The following is a 26432-nucleotide window of genomic DNA, read 5'->3' on the forward strand; positions in this document are numbered from 1 at the left end:
TCTCACAACTCTTTGTAACCATTTTATAATTATTTGCATAATATTGTGAAACCTTGATATTGGTCTTCAGACTGTTAATAAAGTATTCAGCTGTCAAGTTGTGCCTCAAATTAACTCTACAGTACTCACCAGTAAGTATATCACAAGTATTAAGTTCTCTTGCATACCAAACATAAGCTGGGGGTTATTGAGATCACAGTGTTTTCCTCAGATGCCTTGCTGTTGAGCGGGTGCATTGGCTAGACATAGATAGTCAGCAGCCTGATTACGAATTGACACACGATGAGCAAGAAAAGTTGGAGATGTTCAACCTCCTCAGACAAACGATCGATGACAATGAAGATGGTGTTGTGCGCCTTGAAGAGCTACACGCTGCCAAACAATATTTTGAAGAGAAAGGTAGGCTATATGGCATTATTTGGTAGGCTATGTGTACGTTTATTTGCTCAAAACACTCAACAAAAGCATCAGAAATGGTGTACTCCTTGCATAGAATTTGTAAAGTACACACTTGTAGTTAGGCTATACACATATTAATATAACTATAGTATAGTCACTACTTACTACTAAAAAGCATTCTGAATATCATACATTCTAGATAATAAATACAGTAAGTACCTTTGAAAACAATAATTTTTTATCATTTTAACTTATTCTAAGTGGTGGTTCAACCTTCCCCCTTATGGAGCAAATTGAATTATTTAGAAAATTTCATGAAAGCAAACTTTCATAAAATTTGCCTATAACCAGCTCAAATTTTAAAACTTTTAAATGAATTTTTAGACTGCATTGAGCATAGCTCGAAACAGCTCAAGCTCAAATTTGGCGCAAATTAAAACAATTTGCATTCTAAAATTAAATAAAGTTCAAAATGTGATTGAACTTTCTCCACTTTCTTTTAAAATTAATTAATATTATTATAGTAGGTGTAATCAATTAATTTTACTTGATGTACAATTAAAGATAAATTTTAATTTCACCGCTCACAATCTTATATTATAAATTCATATGTAATATAAAATAAGTTGCTGTTGTATGTACATGTATTTCATAGAACATGCCTGCGCTTTATAAAAAACTTTACCAACTCGATATTTTAACCTACTCCATCGCGTGTAACCAGTATTTTTAAAACGTCAGTTTTATCCAAACCATTGATTGACAAAACTATTAAAGGGAATCACAGCTGTAGTTTTAACTTCTACAGCAACAAGGCATGTGTATACTAAGATATATTAATTAATTTATTGGTCTTTAAAAAGCTATTCTATGTACATATTGTTTGAGCAAGCTTAACTGTTTAAAACAAGTTATATCTAGTTATGTGTGAAAGAGCAGAAACCAAAACTACAACTAACTGAGACATTTTAGCAAAGGATGGCATAACATATGAGATACTGAAGGGGATATTGACGGAGTCACCACAACTGATGTTTCCTGTAGTCTTCGAAGACATGTGGTGGCTTATGACCCATAATCTGAAGGAAGAACTATCTGATTACACCGAGATCTGGTTTAATTATGTTGACACCAATGGTAGGGGCTAGCCAATGATAAGAGCCTCCTTTGATCATAGTTCAATTTAATTGCTTTGGTTTATATAGCGGTACAACCCTATAGTTACAGTCATATGCGTGTACCAGCACATCCCTTTAGTCACACTACTATGTACCAATGATAAAAACGAAGTTGTATCAAATTTTTGCGATGCATGTGGGGAAAAGTAAAAATACCGTCTACTGCAGGTGTTCCCACGACCAAACGAGAGTTTTTATGATAAGTGCATGTGCACACAACTTACGAAAATTATTCATAAACAACGTCACAAACCCTTGTTTCAAAATCTCATCAACAAATTTGACCATCGTTTTGTAGAGTCGTTAAAGTATTATAACGATACAAAACACATATAAGCCTATTTAAATATGTTACCAAGTCTTTGTAAAATGTCGTCAGTCTCTTAAAACTTACCCATCTGATCGGATTATACACAAATAGACAGATTAATTTGGCCGAAAATCGTCACAAAACGCTTGAAAAGCTTGGTTTATAATAAAAGTTAAGACCGGCCTACGATACGCCAATAAAGCCGTGCGACAGATATTAGAACTATTTAGCAGTGCGCATTTCACGAGAAAACCGTGCTTATTTCACCAGTCTATGGCACTGTTTACTTGTAATCAAATTTATTCGAAGGTTTCTGTAATAAACGTAGACCGTTTGAAGCGTAGACCGATTTACAGGTACGAAATTGTGGTTCACAGTTTATCAGCCTATGTTTTTTTGTCCAATCATCGAAGGTTTCATTATTTAAAACGTTAGCCAAAATTCTTTACAACTTATGTACAAGCTAGGGCCGAACTACAACGCCCCTTTATGACGAGAACATTTTTTTTATTTTGCTGCAGTTTGCAGAAGACTTCCAGACGTGTGAACACTCATACTTGCTTTCTGTTAAAGATCGCTATCAAAACCATTCTACATTCAACACAACCAACTTTCAAACTGTGTATAGTACACAGTAGCTTGCCATTTTACTTCTAATTTTGCATTTCAGAGTTATAAAAAACATATTTCCTTATTGTTGTTGTTAAAATACATACATTACAGTAGGTTAGGCCTACAGCTTTAATTAATATTTTTTTCATCTCAAAACAATATTCATCTCAAACAAGTCTCATTTACATTATACTCTGTCAATTCCTGCTGAGAACTACTTTTTCAACAACCAACAGTACCCTTTCTTTTTTCCATTATCACTTTGGCCGTGGGTTGTATGACAGTGGAATTTCTAGTTTTACAAGCACCTTTGTCTAGTTTATTATATGTATTGTATTATTCACTAAAAGCTCACACAGCTAATGTGTATACACTATCTACAGATTTTATTGTTTGGCTAAGAACCCGATTGATTCCATCTATGCACTAGATCATATAAAAATGATAGACTCACATCGGGACATAGTGAATCACTAATAACTTATATGAATACTTATAGGTGATGGTGTGTGGTGTCGTGGTGAATTTTGTGAAATGATAGTCAGCGGCAGCAGGAATGAGTCATCGCCTATCCGCAGGACTGTGTTTCATCGTTTTCTTACAACTCTTGACAAGGACAATTCAGAAGGCTTATCACATGATGAATTGTGGGGGCTTGTAGCCAAGGTGATAAAGTCCAAGGAAAGACAAGGTGCCTATATAATAATAGTGATACGACTGAGATATTAAAGATTGTAGCAAGGGCTGACAAATAAAACTAGTTAACTAGAAATATTTTAGTTATCCTCTTGCTAAGGAACGACAATTGTTCACCTATGAAGGTTTGCAGAGTCAATGTAATCGTCCCTGCTTCCTCCTACTTAGACAAACATTCATTCTCAAACTTTGGCCAGCGTATGGTTGAAGTATAACCAATAATTAACACCAAAATCGCTTCAGTGTTAACAACAAGGTGTAGAACTTGGCCTATCAGTGTTAACAACTAACTTGGCATTTAGTGTTAACAACAAGGTGTAGGAATTGGTCTAACAGTGTTAACAACTAACTTGGCATTTAGTGTTAACAACAAGGTGTAGGAATTGGTCTAACAGTGTTAACAACTAACTTGGTATTTAGTGTTAACAACAAGTTGTAGAACTTGGCCTATCAGTTTTAACAACTAACTTGGCATTTAGTGTTAACAACAAGGTGTAGGAATTGGTCTAACAGTGTTAACAACAAGGTGTAGAACTTGGCCTATCAGTGTTATCAACTAACTGGGCGTTTAGTGTTAACAACAAGGTGTAGAACTTGGGCTATCAGTGTTAACAACAAGGTGTAGAACTTGGGCTATCAGTGTTAACAACAAGGTGTAGAACTTGGGCTATCAGTGTTAACAACAAGGTGTAGAACTTGGCCTATCAGTGTTAACAACTAACTAAGAGTTTAAGCCGCACTCGCTTTGCCCGCAAAAGGGCTAATTTTATTTTCCCAAAACTCTGATGAGCTATTTGAAAAATACATCGCGAGCCTCTATTTGAACGCCATCGTCAATTGACTTAAATGATGGCATGCAAAGTTCACTAATTTCACTTGTTAACAACTAACTTAACCTGGAAATATGTGTAGTTCCTTTATGTCCTCCAACTTTCATTTTTTCCCTTAACAATAAATAAAATTGGAAAAACTGCAAACATAAACTATCGGAGTCATCATTGTAGAAGAACTTGAGGTCTTTGTAATGAGGAGATAGAGCTTTTTAAAATGTCTTAAAGATTAATAGTCTTTGAAAGTCTTGAGACATCAACAAAAGGATTCAACTAGTGATTTACCCAGCTCAACACTTGTGACTATTTCTATGTATTGTTATCTATGGGCAGACAACCCCAAACAGTAGTTTAACTATTCAACTATAAATATCAAAGATCCTTCCACAATTACTGACCATATCAGTACTTACAGTAAATTTTAAATATTACATCACGCTATTGCAGCTCTACCAAAGAGTGAATTAGTCGACCTCTTTCAAAAATTCCTTGGACTTCCTCCCACCGTGCTTGATGCAGGATTGTTGGCAAGTTGCATGGATGCCAACTCTGATGGTGACATAACTGTAGATGAGAAGATTGACTTTGTGCCAATGCTTGACAAGAACTGTGAGTAGTTGTTGGGTTTAATACTCGAATGTAGAAGAAAGGGTTACCTTTACAGCAATGCTGATACCAAGCAAATTCATATACTACAATGACATAATGACATGGTGCTGTTGTTAAATTGTAGTCAGCGGAGAAATCGAGGAGCACGAACTAGCAGATGCCAAAGAGGTACTAAATAACCTACAAATCGTATAATCGAGTGTCACATCTGGTGATGACTTGGTAGACTTAATATCTCATTACCAGTTTTGGATCACCTTGACTCAAGATTTTATTTACCTCCAAGCAGCACAAACTACATAACAAGTTGGGTTTTGTTAAAGAAATGTAACTTCAGCTGTTGTTACTACTATTTTTACAATGAATCGGTAAAAATATCAGAGCTTAGTCATCTTCCTCCATGGAACACATTTATGAGCAAATGTTAAGCATTACGCTGTAGGTATTTAATACCTTGCAAGGATCCTGAATGTTTTTGTTGATAGTTTATTTTGTGCTTTAATAAATGCAAGACAGTAAACAGTGAACTGACTGATGTACTAACCATATATTTGGTAGGTAGATCCTTGCAAACAGCCATTGCTGTAGGACTAAAGTAACCGAAAGGGCAATTAAATTCGTCCTACCTAAACATGCACGGTTTTAATAATGTGGCACCTTAGCAACCTAAAACAATCTGGCACATGACCAGGCTACTACATCTGAATATTACAAAGGGTTAGTGATGCCATTGTGTCTCATTATTCAGGTATTGGAATTCTGTGTGGAAAATCCGCACATCGCACGAGGTTCGGATTATGGTGTCAAGTACAAGTATCCAGCTTGGAGGACTGCGAGAACAAACGAACTTTAATATGCCAAAAAACAACACAACTTTGCGAAATGCCCCTTCAACAATGTATTCTCTGCACCTTCCTTGCAGGTTATTGCAATTCAAGAAGTGTTTTGTGCTGTACCCTTACCTGATCGTTGTCTCATGATTCCAAATAAAATTCTAGTTTCAAACAATCTCATTGGGGAGGATGTAAAACTTTGTAATTAGTCACGGAATAGTGATGAACCTGTATAGTAACTTATGTGATCAGTGATGTAGTGCGAACCTTTTTTTAACCATAACTGAAAAGTTGAGATAAGGGGATGTAGGCGACCAAGAGTCGCAACGTGACTCCACCGCCATGTAGTGGCGGTGGAACAGCTGGGTGGTGCTGTAAGCCCCCCAGTGGGGTCCTAAGGCCAAAGGTCCGCCAAAGCCTACAGGGCTTTAAAATTATGTATTTGATATGAGAAATGAGCACATCTGTAGTAATAAATAAGTTGAAAAAATAATAAAAATTTGGGAACATAGTGTTGCCAAGAGCCCTAAGAAAGAGAAGCAACTATTGAATTTATGGTTCAAAGTATTTATCGTAAAACACAATCAAACGCCAAAAGTTTGTTCTTTGAAAGAATAATTCAAGGACTTACTAGAGAAAAAGTGTCATGTTACATGAACATCACATCACTGTATTGTACTGTATGCTGCTTTTATATTGAATAGCCATTGAATGTCGACTACAATGACATTAGTGTACTTGAATCAATGAAATTGAGTTATAATTTACATTGAGAATTGGCAGTCTAAAATTGTTTAACCCTAACAATAGTTATACTCAAAAAACACACAAATCTTTTAACCATAATTTAGTTAGGGAGAGTTAGGGTAGCACTACATCACTGTATGTGATTATTAGTCAGAACAGAGGAATATGTTGCTTTTTTATGAAACTCGGAATAGCTGGTTCAACAAACAAAGCGTTTGCAGGAAACCAACTTATTACATGTACACAGCCAATTGGGGACAGTTTTTTAATATTTGCAACAGCCAAACTGTATTTTTACATTTTAATTCACGTAAGAATGATATAGATATATCTATATATGTTACACATATGTAACGGACTAAAGAGTTTAACTTTGTATTAATTAAATGTTAAAGTTTTATGGACTCTTTTGTATCTTCTTTTAGCCAAACCATTTAAAGTTCAGTCCTAGAAAAGCAGGTGAAATCATGCAAATTGAAGTAGCTGATGAGGGTAAAAGATACACATTCTTCGTAACTATCTTACAGGTTTTAATTTGTATCTACATGTAGATATTGTGGTAGCATACGATGTATACAGAAAAAAAAACAATGAATACAACCAACACCTTGTATGAACACGACAGATTCGTCTTGTGGATTAATTCTACCCTAACTATTCATGTGAGTTTAATGCTAAATTATCTAGTGGGAACTCATAACTATATCAAATCTTTGTATACGAGTCCACAAGTCGAGTCAATCCTTTGACATGAGCCAGCTGGTGTATTCAAGCTTTGGACTTGAGCCCTCAAGTGCACTCAATCCTTTTTGTGGGAGCCCACAAGTGTATTTTACCTTTTGACATGACATCACAAGTGTATTTAATCTTTTGACATAAGTCTGCAGGTGTACCCAATCTTTTGACATGAGGCTACAAGTGTATCCAACCTTTTGACATGAGGCTACAAATTTATTCAATCTTTTGGCATGAGTCCGCAGGTGTATTCAATCTTTTAATATGACTTGTAGGTATAGCTAATCCTTCAATATGAAGTCGAAGACTTATTTGATTTTGCAGCATAGACCTGCTGATGATTCACTTCCTTGACTTAACCTAACCAGTACACCATAGCGTATAAAATGTTAGAACAGCTGAAAATCATCCTATAACGTGAGCCATCAGGTGAAATTAACTTTTCGCCATGAACTATCGGGCATGTTCTGATATGCTCTATCAGTTGGCATGAGCTATCAGGTGAATTCCAACCTCAATGGAATGTTAGGCCAATGTAAAGGTTTCTTTTTATCACAAGCTTGCTGAAAGCACAGCTGCTGTGCTGTTTCTAGGCCATGTATCTACAAGATATAACATGGAGTGAATTAATAGAACAGGTTATACAGAAGGGGTGGCCCAGACAAGGGACCGAGGTGGAGTGCGTGTAAGACATAGGGGTTAGAGATCAAGAAGCATGAAAGAAGGAGTCATATTGGACTCGCTATATTTCTGAAAGTTCTTAGTAACATCTAGTCTAGGTAGCAATACAATATGGAGGTGGTAGGAGGCGGCCTTTGACTCGCAAGCATTATTGAACAAACAGATAACAACCTTACCAGAAACGGAAAAGCAACTTTATTAAGAGACAAAGACAGAAAGAGAACAGGCACATCTACAGCCAAATAGATACAACCTGATGGCTGGTAGAATGAGAGTAAAATCTAGCAGAATATATCTACCGTTATGACGGAAGGAAAGCACAAATTAAAAGATGCTCTGGTGCATAAATAACATTAACTCTTTCGCTCTGGTGCATAAATAGCCTTAGCTCTTTCACTCTGGTGCATAAATAGCATTAGCTCTCTCGCTCTGGTGCATAAATAGCATTAGTTCTATCTAAGTAAGATGGCTATACTGGATGTGAGACTCAGAAACTCTTGTATTATTTGTCTTGTAGTAATATTTGCTTTGGGAAAATTTTTTTGTTTACTTTGTAAGAGTTTCTGCCTATACTGGACAGTTTTAGTCAAAAACTAGTGCTCGTGGAATACACAAGAATGAGAGTGATTCTCTTTAAATAGACCACTAAGAGTAAACTAAAGCTGACAGTGAGGCCGGGTAACGATACACCCAAATAGTCAACAGTAATATCCAAAATAACTGAGACAAACAGAGCTGCCCCAACACTTATTATGATTGATTATAGCAACAATACTTTTCACACACAACAACTGAAACTCCGTTGTGAAGTTATCCTTTCTTCAAACCATAGTACACTCAAGCCTATTATAGTTTTGATTGTCACAAAGCAGTTGGGTCAAACTTTTAACAGGTATATAGTTTCATACACATTTTTGTACCTTGCTTCGACATCCTAAACAGACAAAGCAACTGATAGACTAAAACATCAGATATCTTTGTAATATTGAAAACCACCACCAAAAAGGCCCTACCTTGTGCGATTGGTCTCCATACAGCAGACGAATCTCGTGTGTGCGTCTCATTCCAGGCTGTTCAGTAGGCGCTGACATTCTTATCTTCTCACTCAATGGTAGACCTGCAATAAATTGGTCATGCACGAAAATTCTACCAAATAGTATCACAAGTGAATCAACGATACCGCTTGTCCCAAATATACAGACAATAAAAAATAAACCCTCATGTAAATCTAGTTTATGGCGACAGTTGCATGCTTTGTTAAGACAGCCTGAATTATGAGGTATGTTTTGAGGCTTTGAATATATTCTCAGGTCCGGCAGCCCCTTAAATGGGTCTCCGGTTGTAGCCTCATCTATAGTTGTCTGGGGAGTGTATCAACTGATCAGTGTAGCGATCAACTGCACATGTATCAGTGTCAACTGATCTAGTGTATATACATATATATGTTATACGATAATGCAATGAGCATAAAAATACAAGCACAGACAGCGCGGGTGAATGGCATGCCTGATGTCCTTGCAATTTTCAAAACGTTTTGTGTAGATCTATCTCAAGGATGCCCCAGCGAAATATCTTAGACACATGAACATGAAGCAAATAATGGTTAGTGTTTTAGTATAGAAACTTCTAATATCATCAAAGGAGCATTAATAGGACCTACAAACGTAAGCCTATGGATTCTTTACTACCCTCCATAGAGTTATGCTTTGCACATATTCAATTGACATACAATGCGCAATTGTCAAAGTGTGAACAACTGTCAGTAAGGAAAATAAGCGCTAGAGCAGAGCAAAGCTCCAGATCAGAGAATGAAAAGGAAGATGCCATAAAATCTCTAATCGAACGCCATCTCAATTTGAACACCGCGTCTATTTGACTGCCAGTATGAGAGGATTGAAAAATAGAGCGCCACCCTCTATTTGAACGCCACCTCCATTTGACTGCCACTTTGACTATCTTTAATCTTTATAAACCCATAATATCAAGTGATCAGCAGAAAAGTGTCCACAAAATCATATTAATAATGAATTGTTTGCATTAATAACGATCAATTCTCTCGTTGTCCAACTCCAAAGCTTTTCGCCTTTTTTCATTAAAACTTTGAAAGCAAAACCATAGAAATAATCAATAACGGTCTCAGGCTAATATTAGTTCCTTGTTTAATGCGGTCTTGGTATTTCGAAGTACATGTATATGAAAAATGGTTTAAATTTACAATGGTAGATGAATTACCAGTTTTGGGCCAAAGGTTACGTTTAGCGAGCAAAACGCGTCGCAATTGTGCTAAATGCAACGGGCAAGTTTAACTCCACCCAAAAAATGTTTGAATGCTAATATCAACTAGTTCAGCAGTGCAGAAGAAGAGTTGAGGTCAGATGACATTGTGGAAGTTATTGGACAACCAGAAGATGTTCGTTCCATCGAAAGCAACAATCATAACGCAACTATCCTAGTAAACGAAGCAAATATTTTTGTTTTAAAAACGTTTATTTTTGTTTCTGCATGTAATATAAGTATGATTCATTTGCGTCGCTTGTTCATGAGTATTTGTCGCATTTGATAGATTATCATTACATAACTTGTAAATTTGCAGATATGTATATTATTTGATAGCATCATTGCGGTCATTTGATGTTGCAATTGATCGATGCTCGTAACTCTTCTATTGCATATAAAAACCTAGTTTTGGCTGCAAACTGTAGCAAACACATTAATGAGTGTACTAAGCTTTAATGCAACATTGGTAACTATAAACATAAAATTAAAATATGTCTTCAAATTTAGAAAATAAAATTGAAAGCTCCAATGGACTGCAAAGCAGGACACGCTATAATATCACCGTAGATTAATTGCAAGCAACAGATGTCAACTGGTAGAGATATTTCTCGGCTTCTCAATGCATATTTATTAAGAGATCTCTGACAAGTGAGAGGTAAGTTAGCATATTTATTGCATCTAAAAGGTTTAATATTGCTCCACCAGAAAAAGGGGTAAAATATAGGCCACACTCTCTTCGCCTGTAAAAGGGCTAAATTTCCCTTCCCAAAACTCTGACGAGCCATTTGAAAAATACAATGTGAGCCTCTAAATAAACGCCGTCTCCAATTTACAGCCACTAAAGAGGAAGGGTTGAAAAATAGAGCGCCGTGACGTTCAATTAGAGGTTTTACGGTATAATGAATGCGGTGTACTCAGCTGAGCCACACGAATAACAAGACTTACCATTAGCATCCACTTCCATTTGTTCCTCACTGTTCTTCAATTTTGCTGCCTCTGTAAGATGAACAGAAGGGATTGCTGTTTGATTATGTAGCTGAGGACAGACAGTTTAGGCATCAGCTATGAAATCCCAGTATCATGCGTGCTACTAACCTTTGATTTAGTAGCATGTGATTTCACCAACCTAACCTGTGATTAACTAACCTGTGATTTTACACCCTCCTGTGGACCACCGCCATACAATATCAATTAGTTCCGGTGTTGGCATGGTAAAGTGAAACCATCATATACATGTAGAGGAGTGTAGAAACCCACAGTAATTATCTAATGCAAACACCCCCTGGTAAAAATATTTTACACTTGCTGTACATAATAAAAATTAATATAGTAACAAAATAGTATGTTAACCTTAGTAACTACAGTTACCTGCAGTAACTTTAGTGTATTAGATGGTTATCTGCAATAAAGTGTAACATTACAATGTACTATGTGCAGTACGTACCGCAGGAAGTTCTTACCTTCAAAACAGACGTATAACATAAATGTTGAATTTAACTTAAATGAATTCAGCTTACTAATCACACACTTGAAGCTAAGTTTTAGTTTGAACTAAAACTAAACTCTAACTTTGTCATCGTTTGAAATTTTATCAACTATCTGTTTTCGGTTTTGTTTTCACTATAACGAATACAGCTGAACTAAGAGAGCGAGCATCACATCTTTTTCAGGGGAGGGATTTCGGCAAATAGCATATTGATATCTTTGTTTTTCCTACGTATTCAGCACACTGACAGCCAAATTGGAATTTTGAGAAAATTTTTGTTGGTATCAAAATGGCGAAAAAAATGTTCTATGGCGGAGATGAAAGAACATCGTGCTCTACATCGCAAGGCGGAAAAATAGTGTAACAGAGACATCGCCACCACCCGGGGGCATGCTGTACCTTGATTACAAAGCAAAAATAAAAAACTTCAATTGACACCCAAAAATAGACATTAGTTGAGAGATTCTACTCACAGTATGAGCAATAATTATATTATATTAAAAAGGCCTTTGAGTTAAGTGGAATCTACAAGTAAGTACATGTATATTGTTCCTACCTCTCTCTTTCTTATGCAGCGCCGATTGTTGCATGAACTCCAGGAACTGCTTATTGAGCTCAGCTTCAATGTATGTATCTTCTGTCGACAAACGCAAGGAACCTGCTGGCGAGGCGGGTCTGTTATGATGCTTTGCTTTTCGCTTTTTTGCCTTGGGCTGTGATTCTGGCGTTAGTGACCTTGCGGTGACCCTTGAGCATCCATTTCTGTTAACATATGCTACACTCTGTTAGGAACTACCAATATAAGACATATGTTTCTGTATTCTTATGATGATAGCTAAACAGCATTAATTTTCACTCAATAAGAAACTACAGAATGAATGTTAGTTAAGGAGGAGGATGAAAAGTATTGTGTAATTCGTGGCTATGAAAATTTGTCTTACATTTTCGTAGAAGGTCAGGGTCACACATGTTTTAGCTTTTTCATATTTGTGTGCTGAAAAGTCGTTTAATTGGATTAATTAAGTGTGTCAACTTTACTTGTTGAGAGAATAAGCCTGAATTTTTGGTTGAGCTGTACTCTATTGACTCAACCAGAATTTGAAAACTGTAATTGAATATGACTTCGCCATCCCGGATTCACTTTTGTCTCATGATACAAAATATCACCATTACAAATTTTGCACTCGAGTTTCCAGGGCATCAACGTATAACTGCAGCCAATAGTTCCTCACAATCTAAAACAACCCTTTTAATGGAACTAATACCTACTTCTACTGGTATCAAGTGGTTTACGATATGTTTACATTTGGCAGAGCAATTCACAACAATTCAACTATTTGTGACAGCAAATTGTAAAAATATGAGGTCCTTTACTCTTTATGTCTGCCAAGAGAGTTGACTATTGAACTGCCGACAGCAATATAAAAATAATACTTTACATACTTGTGTCCATATATGCTGTCAAATTTTAATAGTAAGTGAGCCAAGTACTTAAAATCAATAATCATAATAAATAAAACATGCCTCATTTCTCATTGACCAACACAAATATTCTATTGACAGTGATGAAATGTCACTGCTACAAAAATTTTTGATATGAGAAGTAAGCCTTTTAGATGCGCAGTCAATACTGGATTTGCGAGGCCCAGGCTACATTGACGTCTGACTTGAAAGCAGTTGCAGGTAATCACAATTAGGGGATAAAGCTAGGGTATTATGTAGTATTACGCAGTAGCCTATATAAGCATATGAAAAGAAGGTGGAGTCTTTCTTTGCAACAGTTCATGTGAGTTTAAAAACAATGAGGTCAGATGAGCCATCCTTTTAAATTGTGAGCTTTTAAAAAATTGGAGGGAAAGGATAACAAAACCCTTCAAAAACTGAAATGGTAAAATTAGATTAGTCCTGCCATACCCGCTAATTTGACTAGGTCCCTTTGGAATGTAGTTGGACACAGTGGGGACTTTGAAGAGTGTGTCCTGGTTTTGTGGATGTGAAGTCTGGGGGTAACGCTGTTCACTACCAGAGCTGTTAGTGAGAACCCGGTGGTGTTTTTGAATCCAGCTGTAACATAAGTTTCTAAAAATAACATTTTTATTAAGCTAGTGCTACGACAGAGGTCTGTGTTTTATGCAAAAGAACATGTGTAGGCCAGCGCTACATAATAGTTACGCATCTGTAGGGTGGCCAAGTTCTGCCTTTTTTATAATTTTAACTGAAAGCTCAAAATGCATCTAATATACTGAAGCATTTTTTCCAATTTTTTTCGTATTCCCAATTGGCTCTTGTAGCTTTTACTTGCAAATGGCATTAATAAAAATCAATTTTTTGCAAAGAAGTTTTCATGAAAAAGCCTGGCTTGAAATTCATCAGATTTCACATGTTCAAGAAGCTTTTAAGAGATCAACACATATTACTTGTGTCAGTCAGCAACTCTGGGCTACTTACATGCATAATAAATCAAGCATTTACAACTGCGTTCACAACAGTGTAATGAACCAGCTAAACGAGTGCTCCAGCTTGATAAACTACTTCTCTCAGTTTTAGTAATATGATATTATAGCACCAATTGTAAACACAATACTTTTACTCTATTTTTTTTCAAGTGTTGTTCTGTTACCAATGAGATTTATGGGCAGGTCCAAGACTGCAGGCTTGGCGCAATAACACCAGACCAAAGTTCAGTTTAAAAAAGCCCGGCCAGCGTGTAATCCAAATAAACTGACCCAGTGTTAGGATCAATTCAATTTGACGTGCATTCGATTTAGTCCTTCAGTTCTGTGTTTGGTCAAAAACAGTCAAAAGAGTTTTAACTCCACACTGTTGACAGCCCTTATTGACTGGCCTAATTGCAAATAATCTGCATCAATTTACCTATGCATAAAATTATAATGCGTCCAATACCGTGCAAACCCAGAAGGGTACGAAGGTATTTCAGAGGGCCCCATTGTATTTGCGTTCGCTACTAGCGAACTTAATTTTTACGCGTCGAAGATTCGTATTTTTTCATAGAACAGCCTTGAACTAAAACGCAACGCTACTTCATAGCTAAGATAGTATTAGGAAGTGTAACCGTCGCTGAAGTCGTATAAGAAACACGGTTTTGGTCAATGTTACTATTTGATAGCCTGTTATATTTAATTTGTCGGCTGTAGCATAATATTTCCGAAACTCCGAAAATAATGCGAATACTCTCACTTCTACTTCTCGCGTTTCATTGGACGTAGAACTCAGACTATGAACTTTGATCCAAAACCGATTAACGTGGATTTCGCCCCACGCCGGTTGTTATGAAATGTTTTGTAGCTCGTCGTACGGATTGGAACAGAAGTTTACTCACTATTATTTTTAGCTTTAGTTAGATTTTGGCAATGCAACTACTAATTTGCATTGTTGATGAAATTAGCACTAACTGTGTAATCAAATGTTAGTTATTGGAGTAGCCTTGGTAATTTTCTTCAATATAAACAGAGACGGGTATTCTTTGTTATTGTAGCTATTGTTATTCTCTGCGTTGTGTTGCAATGATTAGTTTAGTTTTCAGGAACTTTTGTTTTGTATTGTTATATGAGGGCTAGGACAGCATTAATTAGTTTAGGTATTTTCTTGGTTAGTTAAATAGTGTACATAAGATTGCACAAACTATATGGTAACGTAAAATTATGGCTTAACAAAGTATCAGGTCTTCTTCAAGTGCAAAGCAGAAGAGCCATCAGCCGCTAGAAAGACTGAAGGAGTTTACTTTTCAGTTCTACCTTTCTCCACCACAGGAAGGTGGAAATGATTGAGGGAGGGAAACATCAAAACAACTCGGGAGGATTACTATAGCTACAGATATCTCTGGTGAACTAGGTTTTTCTTGCTTTCCACGGCTTTCAGTTAAATTTGACAATGTTGTATATATAAAAAATTAATGCTATAGAACAACACCAGTAAAGCACTATATCATACTGTAGCTATAGTTTTCTCACTCCAAACACAGTGTCACTTCCAAGTTACTCAGTTGATGGCAGCTCTCTGAGGTGTTTTTTTAGACTAGTTATTGGAGAATCAAATTTGATAAACATATTGCCGCTAAAGTCGACAACGCTACAAAGGTTTTAGGATATCTCAAGGACTTCCCCTCTCTGTGAAAAAATTGGAAGTGGCAAGCTTTTTGCCTATTAGAGTTTTGGTCGGCCAATCTTGGAGCATGGTGTCACTCTTTGAAAGTTGATAACTCAACCTGTGGAAAGAAATAGCAATAGAACATACAGCTTCGAACATACTGCAATAGAGCATACAGCAATGCAACATACAGATCCAGGCTGTAAGATTTTGTAAGAACTTCAAAGAAAAGCATAGCATTACCGATTACGGAAGCTTAGAAACAGCTCAAATTACTTGAAGACATAGAAATCTAATGGATCTTTTTTGATGATAATGTTCTTTGGCGATATCTGCCGCTGGAACCTATTTTCAGCCTTCCAAAAACTGGTTGACAAAAGAAATCCGAAATGCTCACTCATACAGCGCAAAGGCGAACCCACCTCAACATGCCCATCAGGTGTACCATAGCATCTTTCCATCTTGTATCTTAAAAAGCCCAAGGTTCGAATCTACAATATTGATTGAAAATCACCAATAGTCAACAGCATGCTGTGACTGGCAAGTCACTTGCCTAAAATAGCACTTGCTAGTTTGTTGTAGTGTTGAGTGTACTATATATCCATTACGAGATGGTCTACACAATCACCTTTTGATTTAAATTTGCCCAAACTTCAACAATTGTAACTGTTTGCAAATCTTAATATGACTGTGTGATAATAAAAAAATTTCTTGGTTCAAGTCGTGTGGCACTATAAAAATAACTTTAAAAAAAAGGCGATGTCAAGTTTGGTACTATTCTCGAATCTAGAAGTTTTTAAAATAAACTTAGACTTCAAGCATTAAATAAATAGCAAATAAATTAGTAGCATCACAAAGCAGTTTGATAAAAACTAGATTTTTTATCACTGCTGAAGAACAATTCAGAACAAAATATCTTCCTTTCCTTTTAGGCAAATCATTAAAGCAGTTATTGCTTGCAAGTAGATAGGAAGCAAATTCTTTTTGTCATAAAAATTATCTAACAAAAACGATAAAAAGATTACAACTCAAATGTTCTTTCATAATACTATCTTCAAGCATAGCAGAATATTTTAAAATGCTGGCATCATTTTTATACCTCTAATTTGATACTCAAGTCAATACATTAATGCAAACAAAAAATATTTGCTAGAGATACAATATTTCGTTTTGTTTTAGCACAATACCAGCGATGACATCACCTCTCTAGAGAATAGACAAGCTTTATCCATTACTGATAATGAATTTGTATGCTGAAATAAGCTGGTGTATAAAATTACATTATTCTAACAAGTAACCGAAATTACTTTGCAGGCTCTACTCAGCCCCTAAATTGTTTGGAGACAACGAAAGCTTATGTTCATATGTACCAAAATACTGTGATGTACTTGCACCACAACTTTTAATTTCAGTGAAACCAGAAAAATTTTGGTTTCATGTGTAGGATAGTACAAAAAGTCAACGTTAAGGAAGCTCATTTTCATATCACATCATAAACATTCTCAATCCTATTTCATGTGAGATGGCTTTTGTTTCCTTAAACACGCTAAAGCCCACAAGGACATGCTATTTATAATAACTTGTTGGACACAACTCTCAGCAGCAAATTTAATGAATACCTTCTACTGAGTTCCTTTAATTCCTTTTTTTCTTCAGCTTAGCTGTTTGCTAATTCAGACCCCTATACCACAGCAAGCTGCTTATACCACAGCAAAGTGGTATAGGGGTCTGCTGCTTATACCACAGCAAAGTGGTATAAGCAGCTTGAAGATGTGATTATAATAAGTTGAACTTGATATAGTTATTTCAGACTTTATTTACAATGTTCATTGGTACAATGTAATGGCTGGTGTATATTGTACCAATTGAAGTAAACTATTGTTTATCCTTTGTACGGTGTGTATGTTAATAAGGTCTAATAATTTTACCTTCTACAAGTATCTGTTACGGTTAAGCTTTGATTGCTGCAGTTAATGCAATTATAGAGTACTAGTCAATACGCTAAATAAAGACCTTTCTATGCGAACAAGCTAATAAATATATGCATATATATATATACACATGTATACTCGGTGTCAAAGTACATGAAGCTAGAGATTGCAGATGATCACTTTTGAAGATATCTCAACTACTCATTGGCTACTTTCCTTTTGACTTTTTTTCTAATTTATAGTTGGAACACTTGTTGCAATTTGTCTGAACAATAATTTCTGGTACAATCTAAAAATACATTAAACATAGCCTTTTCTTACGTTAATCGCAAGCATGCTAATTATTTATTTTGAGATCAAAAACCATTGATATAGCTCTAATAAGATTGTCGTAATTTCATTATAAATTGCAAACTAATCTTTTTATTTTGACGAAACCTAAATAAAGTTAATTTAATATTGAGTTGAAATGGATGTTTTTGCTGTAATATATTTCACTATGTTACGTATTTTGATGATATTGTTGTTTTTTGTGTAGAAAAGCTCATGATTAAGTCATGTAAAGATGTGTCAATGTTAAAGTATAGTTAACAATGAATTGACAAAAATATTTCACTGACAAAATTGTTCATAAAAGACACTTAGTCAATGCTTAGCCCAAGTAGTAGTGAACCTATTTACTTACAATTATTATGAGCCTGTAAAAGCATTATTCGATTACACGATAAGTCTGCTTTGTTCATATTATGTGCAATAGATATGATTTGATTGCAATAGATTGCATTTTATTTGGTGATAGGAAATAATTTATAGAATTTTTGATATGCTAGTTTGCTCAGTCTGAAAAGTTCCGGAACAAAAGCCAATCAATGACCTCTCATGCTAGTCCAAAACTGGCAGCTTGTCTGAATGCCATCTAAATAAATGCACCTTATGAGCTGCAATGAAAATCGCCTTGTAATTGCATCTGCATCTTATGATGTTTCCTTGTAGAGTGAATAAGTAAATGTCCTGACACTGCCAACAATGCCACTGCTTGAGTCAGCGTTACTCACTGCTCTTAAAACCATCTCTTTCTTCTATGATGTTGTCACTTTTATTCCATACTATTTCTACCAACAGCAAGGCCAGGTCCTGCGGGAATCTAACGCTTGCAAGGTAACTGTAGAATTAAAAATAAATCTCTGTAATTTTGTCTTTTCGAGTATTAGAAGTTTGTACCGTCGGTTAGTTCATGCCCATATTTGTTTCATATATTAAAACTGTCAGATGTTGGAACAAATATTCTCATAATTGACAAATTCTATTTTCGATTTGTTATTGAGTCCACAAACAATGAGTATTTAAACAAATACATTACATAAAGCTATATTGAATAAATATAAAAAAGACTTTAATTAAATATGAAAACTAAATTACAGGGGAAAACTAAATTAATCAAGTCGTATTCATCCATCAATCATAAAAATAAATCATCTGACTTTTTTCAGCAAATACTCTAAAAATACACCAAATATTGATAGCTATTGTTGTAGCTAATCTACAGTAGGCTACTTTTAACCTTTAATCTGAGTACATTCTATTCCACTTAGACTATCCTAATATTGGTAAGTGAATCCACAACATTCCTCTGTGTAGATCATCAATTGTAGACAACTGAAGGCAAACTTACTATAATCTTTAAAAATCATAAAATATTGTATACAGACCTTTATGAAGTGGTTATTGTTCTCATGGCTGAAAGAATATTTTTTAAAGATATATTAAAAGTTCATAATTACTATCATATTATTTTTCAAAGATGATACGTTTGCCTACGCAGATCTTTACTTTAGTTTAGCAAAAACGTTCACTGATATATGGCTATTCTCAAACCATTTGATTTGCCTATTATTATGTATATATGACCTTGTAAGAGCCTTGCCTCGCCAACCTGCTTCCGTTGCCGCACATGTTGAGCAGTTTTGCCTTGCAATAGTAATAGGCTATACAACATTTCCAGACAGAAACCATAGTGAACGGGCAATATTGCTATCTATTGTGATACATGGCAACATGAATATATTGCACCCTTCTTCCAGTTACAGTGTATATTAATAAAAATTGTTTTTGAAAGTTATTTTGTTTAGGTTCATAGTTCAACGCTGTGGTGAGTGTTCGTATTTGGTATATACGATTTTTCGATCAATTGTTTCTCTCTTGAAAGATGAGTTATGAGCTAACCAGACTACTTAAGTTGCTTTGTACAGGATTCGATTTGCGCCGTGTCCGCTGCAATCAGAACTGAGGACATTCCATCAACTGTCAGTGATTGCCAACTGCTTGATGTGATAGCGGACTTTGTACTGGAAGCCTTGTATGGGCTCATAGTGTGACCAATCAGAGGTTTATTGCTTTCACCGCTATCATCAATAGCCCAGTTCCCTAGCCCTAGGGATGCCATTTCACTACATACAGAGTGCCGCATAGACATAATGATCATTGAATTGTCGTAGGATTTCAATTTATATTTAGCAGTTAGTTTGTAATAGTCATATTACGTGCTCTTATCACGCGCATGCTCTTTTTATTACTGTCCTTGGTTGTAAAACTCTGTTTAACTGGCCAAAAGTGAGCCTACCCGTGAAATCCTCTGGTAGTGACACGCTAGGATTTGCTGACTGTGCAGAGTATCACTGCCATAAATGCGCCACTCCATCTCCAACAAACGTATAATAAGCTAAATTTAGCATCACATTAAATTGGTATTTTTATATAACAATTTTAGACGTCTTCTCTTTATTGTACTCGACACTTTAACTGATTTGGTCAAAAGTCGAGTGCTTGCAGCTTCCTGCTGCATAGGTTTACAAAAGTATCCTTACATCCCAGTCTAGGCGGTATCAACCATTATATAATTGTCTATTTTCATCTCAGTTGGTCTCACCCGAATACATTACTCATTTGTAGAGAGGAGATAGAGACAATTGGTCAATCACCGTGAGAAGGTGATCAGCAAATTTAACTGGCTGACTGTCATATCAACTTAATCAGAGTTGTCAGCTCATGCGTTATATGCCATAGTCTATGTAACATACTGCAGCGCTGTCAACTGATTGCATTTCTTGGCGGTTCAGTGAAAAGCAGCGTGCAAGCACTTCCTCTGTTAGCTTCTGACTCGCAAGTCTTCCTTCTGATAATATGTAGTATCACTTTTAACAGTAATATTAGGAAGTAATGCCTACTGTACATCTCCTACATATATAAGTCTTCCTTCTGATAATATGTAGTATCACTTTTAACAGTAATATTAGGGAGTAATGCCAACTGCACATCTCCTCTAGTTCTTACTATTATCACTGATCATCTTTGCGTGATTCTCTACTAGCGGATATGAGATTTGATGAGGCAGCGATAACAGGTGACTTAGCAGCGAGGTAATTAGTTTTGTACTACATGCAGCGACCCCTGTCGAGAATAAACTGACACACGTTTGTTTTATGAGTGCAGCATTTTCTCGCTTGATGCATATGAATTGCTTGGAATGGGACTATTTGGCACAAACATTCAGGTGCAGGAATGTTGCGGAGTAACTGTATGCGTCTTCTAGTAACTACTAGTGACTAGCCTGTGCTTTGCACATTTGGAAATGCTCAAACCTGTATTCTGTTCATGTTTCCATGAAGTGGTAATACATACATGGTTTAGTGTATTGAAAATTGAATTGTCCGTATATCAAAGATTGGCGTATTAACATTCTTTAGGTTGTTGAAAGGAAATGCATCCAACGGCTATTGCAGCATTTTCTCCATGGAAACATTCTCTATGAAGTCATTCTTGCACTTCAATTCAATGTTACCGACTGAAAATATATCAAGCCACATTGATAGCCTTTTTTGGAAGGAGCCAAGCTCTTCAATCTGTCATCGATATGCTAATGTTATAATTCTACCGTGTATCAACTAAATCAACTTGTCCTTGACACGCTAGCGTTACACTTCTACTGTATATCAACTTAAATTGACCGTGGAATTTGGCCACATGGTAAAAAGATTGATCGCTTTTCAAACATTGGCCACATTGAATTATAGCATTGCCCCTTGTTTACAATATGAATTTAATTTATTATAGTGCCCGTTTTGTAGATTGAAACCATAGTATATTAGATCAGATATTCTCATACAAAATTACACTGTTATTCAATGAATTTATTCCATATATGTCAAAAGCTCACGATGCCTCCTCAACAAATGTTGCAGATAATTACGCATAGCAATAAAGCTAATCCATACGTAAGATATGCAAAAAAATTAATGACAAGATGATCACCGGGAACATTTTTTCTTATTACTTTACGTTGGAGGCAGGCGAACTGAGTTTAGACTTGGCTAAGCAACTCGCAGACTGCAAATATGGAAGTGGTAATAGAGAGAGACATCTCAGTATCTCACTTTGCCAGTTTTATTTTCTATCTATATGTTTTTTCAGTTTTTCATTCATCTTATTCGCGTTGACCTACAAATCTACGAGGCTTTGTTAAAGGTGACTTGCAACACAATTTACATTACAGTTATTTGGTATCATAAGATTCACCATATCTTATTCTGTTGTGTTGTAGGTGCAAAATATGTGGAAATGTGATTACAAGCTCTTAAAAGCTAAAAAACGAACAGTTAATCGCAGCCATGCGAGACCGCCGTAGTTTGGATTCTCTTTCCAAAACGGCTTAAATGTGACGCATTTGTGAGAGATGGTTTCTGTCTACACTTTCATGCAACCTTATTCGTCGAAATATTTTCACAAATATACTTCACGCATTCAATAAAACCACGTCTATTGTTCTTACGCGTCTGTTTTATCGTCATTGTAATGCTATCACTTTTAGCAGTGATATCTTATAACTTACTGTAGAAATTCATTTAACTTTTCAACCTTACCTCGAAGGAGTACATATCATTGTCTGATAGTCAAGACGAGCCTGTTGGTCACCTGTGATAATCGAAGAGTGCTGCAAAAATTATTTGCGAAGTATTGAGTCACACGATCAGATTACGACTTGCCGATTAGACCAGGCCGAAACAAAACTGTAAAGTAGCGAGCATCTATATTTGATACGGGGTCTTCGGTAAAACCCAAAGGGTTTGTCATAAACTAGTACTACGATAAGTTTTATATTGAGCTTTGTATTGGCCTTTCAATTCACGTGAGAACATACGTGACAAGACGATAACCAAATTTCGTGGCTACGTCATCAAAATAAAGAGATTCCAATCTACGGCGGCTTTTCATTTTTGAGCTTTTTAGAGCTTGTAATCACATTTCCACATATTTGGCACTTACAACACAACAGAGTAAGACATGGTGAATCTTTTGATACCAAATAACTGTAATGTGAATTTTGTTGCAAGTCAACCTTTAAGCTTTGAACAGATGCTGCAAATTACCTCAGGTGTTCACTCCACTTGTAGTCCATCTTGAAATGTTTAGTTTTTACGTTGAGACATAAACTTGTTTTGTCTCACTTGGTGAGACGTTTTTGTGAAACAGCCTGTAGCTTGCCATGTAACAGTTTTCATAGAAATGTTGTTATGGGGTGTCTGGGGAATCTTCCTCTAATCAATAAAATAATTACTGTGACAATCAGTTATTGCTATAGCTGTATGTAGAGAATAACTCCGAGTTTATGCGTATGCCTAGGTCAGTGGTTCTTAACGTAAATTCGTTTGAACACTAGGGTTCGATGAGTCAGTCTCAGGGTTCAGCGGAAGACAAGACACATAAGTAGTCTCTCAAAGTCAACTGCAGAAGTTACACAGAGTTCCAAGGTCATGTCTTTATAAAAAGATATGTAATTACATATAATTTAATAAGGCATGACCTTGCAACTCTGTGTAAGTTGCAGATTTCGTTGTGAGTTCATGCATTGCATTGTTTCTGTTCTTTGAACACAGTGATGTTAATGTACAATTCATTCTGTTCACCAGTAAAACATATACACATGTCTTGATTGGGAGAAAAATCATATTTTTATTTTTGAATAAAAGGGTTCGGTAAAAGAGCATTTAGCAAACTGGTGGGGTTACATGTATACATATACTGGTGGAGTTACATGTATACATATACTGCCAACAAAGTTAAGAACCAATGACTTAGGCCTCAACGATAGCTCATTAGTCATTACAGGCCTTAGTCAGCGATAGAGACCTAGGTCATTTTGAAAACACCCTAGCACCTGAACTTATCTACCATTCAGCTGTCCAATAATGCCTAGTGCCAATGAGTATAATCCTTATTTTTATATATTATTTTATGCATACAGGCCACACTGAGAGGCGGACCTGAGGGTTATTGGGGATGTATAGGTGAGCCAGTGCTGACTACTACACCTGATGCTGACTGCCAGACGCTAGCAGAACTTTTTGAGAAATCGGTACTCAAGTACGGGGAACAGCCGTGCCTCGGCACACGCCAGTTCTTCAGAGAAGAAGATGAGCTCCAACCCAATGGGAAAGTCTTTAAGAAGGTACCTTAATCCCTTGAATGGCCTGCTTTGAAGGTTGAAGTGGACTCCTTGAAGAAATATTGAGTTAGTGTTGATGCTAGCATTGTATGCTAGCTTCAACTACATTGTATGCTAGCACCAGCCAAAGCGTATGCTGGTGAATTCCTGTGTAAGGATTGGTTGATATCTTTGCTTGTTGCTCGTCATTGTTGGCTATCTGATCATCAAAAAATTTAGTTTTAAATTGAATCTCAAATAGCATCAAAAGAATGTAGTTTGATGTGTAATGAAAAGTTGATCACTACAAAAATATAATGTTATTTTGAATAAAAATAGTTTAAGAAAATAAAATTACAAAAAGTGAATACCAAAGAAACATACAATTATATTACAAGTGTCATATTAACAATTAATTTCTAGAAATGTCAAGGACAAAAGTTTTTCCCTAGGCTGACAACGAACATCATTGTTTCGTCCCACCTCTATTTTACTTAGTGTCCACTTCAACCTTTGAGCAGTTCATCTGATAACCTAATCATTGTAGAGTGGCCCTAATTGTTCAATGCCTGTCACATCCTCTGACTATTTTTTACAATTATTTTGTTATAATTTCTTTATCGCTTTTCTAAATGACGACTGCTTATTCAAAGAGTAAAATTCCTAATGGTGGCAGATGGTATATCTGGGGACGGTCAATCCAGTCAGAGCAAATACGCTTAAACCATCTGGCATCAGTCTTTTTTTATTCGCATAGTCGATCCTTGAGTTTGATAAAATAATTTATAATTTTATTATCCACTAATTCAGCTTGGACTTAATTTTTTTATTGTTTTTTTTCACGCTTGAAAAAAAAGTTTATCCGTCTACAACAGAATCGCATGCAAATAAAATCACAACAAGTCAACTGAATTAATATGAATTTTTTAAAGCGCACGGTTATAATGTTGGCTCATGTGATAACTCATTGCGAACTGCAGTAGTGTTGATCAAAATACACTCTAGTTGAAGACATTTCATTGGCAAAATGATCTGGTTAATTTTTGTAGGATTTTTGAAATGCCAAGTAGATCTTGCTAATTTGGCGGCTGTCCATATTAGTCAGCCCAGAGCATCACTCAGCTAGTAATCCTATTCGTATATTTTGCGCTAATAACACAAATATTGCTGTGTTGGAGACGCGAGCTTCAAGACAATATTTAGAGTAAGAATTTGGGGCTTAGCTGGAAGAAGCCTCAGAGCCAGCATCACAATCAGTTCTTTAATAAATATTTACGACAATGCATCATAATTGATTCTACAACATTTGTACACGCAGCTACCATCTCTCACCCACACATACATGTCATTTATACACACGCTGTGGAGATAATGTGAATTATGAAGTAACAGCAGTTATCAAGGACTCCTCGTCACTACGTAGCATCTATCATTGATTTTATAGAGCTGTTCAATGGTTCATGTTGATGCTTGCATCTATCTGCTGTCTTATCTAGCAGCTATCCAGTAATCGTGAGGATAAATATTTAGTCCATGGTTTGTTTATTAGCCTGATGGGGTGATTGGGAGCCCAGGGCTGATACTCCCCCTCAAAAGGCCCATTAGGTTCGGCCCAAAATCACGTTTTAGGGGGGTTTTCAGACCATGGGGCACTGTCAGTGAATTTGCTACTTTAGGGGGGTTTCCACAACCAAGCCAGTAAAAGGGCCCATGCTCATTAAGGTTTTATTCAGCCAAAGTAATACCAATAAATTGCACCAAAATTCCACAGTCTTCATTTTAATGCAGATTGCATTAAAATTTGCATGCTTGCTGACGGAAAAGGCAGGGAAAAGAGACAGTCGACACTGCATCATCTTAGCAACCCTTTAGCAATATACTCAGAATGAATGATATGATATTTCTTTTATTGGTATTATTATGTTTTCTTTTGTAAATAAAATGATAATCTGATGGTTCGTGTTTGGAATAAGTTTTATTAACCCTTTTGCAGGCATAGCAACATTTTTGTCGTTTTGCGATACTGACGCTAGTAAACAGAGCGACTATTATGTCACCACACGAACGGTTTTTATAAATTGATTTATGGTTATCTAATTGTCTTTTTTTTGTTTAATTTTTTCACCAATAGTAAACTACAATATATTGGTCTATGTTAGCAACAAAAAATAAGCCGTTCTCAGAAGAAAAACGATCCTTTTTGCAATACTAAACCAACAAAAAATCCGAAATAAAAACGTAATTAAATAAAATTGGAAATTTTGTTTGTAGCTTGTTTCTGCTTTATTAATACATGAATCATATTAGATGTTTAGCGCAGCCTGGAACCTGGGCGCCCTCTAGGGAACTCCCAGTGTTTAAGGGGTGTATTTCAAATTGACCAACCAGGTGATTGGGGGTACATTATCCAAATTCCAATTGACCAACCAGGTGATTGGGGGTACAATATCCAAGTCTGGGCCTATCCAGGTGGGTGTTTCTTTCAGAGTATCAGCCCTGGGATTGGGAGACATTTTTCTTATG

General features: G+C 36.0%; 2 protein-coding genes across 2 annotated transcripts in view; one reads left to right on the forward strand and one right to left on the reverse strand.

The window, feature by feature from the left end:
• Window positions 1-6888: 6888 nt before the first annotated feature.
• Window positions 6889-14416, reverse strand: LOC137406374 (gem-associated protein 8-like). Its single transcript, XM_068092946.1, has 6 exons — window positions 14268-14416; window positions 13308-13457; window positions 11950-12155; window positions 10853-10903; window positions 8644-8747; window positions 6889-7551 (listed from the first exon to the last, which is right to left on the reverse strand). The coding sequence occupies exons 1-6, from the start codon at window positions 14339-14341 to the stop codon at window positions 7447-7449; spliced, it is 690 nt and encodes a 229-aa protein (XP_067949047.1). The 5' UTR covers window positions 14342-14416; the 3' UTR covers window positions 6889-7446.
• Window positions 14417-18424: 4008 nt separating this feature from the next.
• Window positions 18425-26432, forward strand: part of LOC137406598 (long-chain-fatty-acid--CoA ligase 4-like) — a 31374-nt gene continuing 23366 nt past the window's right edge. The window contains exons 1-2 of the mRNA XM_068093192.1: window positions 18425-18589; window positions 23730-23933. Coding sequence (XP_067949293.1) covers window positions 18458-18589; window positions 23730-23933 — 336 coding nt within the window. The 5' untranslated portion in view covers window positions 18425-18457. The remainder of the gene's footprint in view (window positions 18590-23729; window positions 23934-26432) is intronic.

Source organism: Watersipora subatra, chromosome 10, assembly GCF_963576615.1.
Source record: "Watersipora subatra chromosome 10, tzWatSuba1.1, whole genome shotgun sequence".
NCBI lineage: Eukaryota > Metazoa > Bryozoa > Gymnolaemata > Cheilostomatida > Watersiporidae > Watersipora > Watersipora subatra.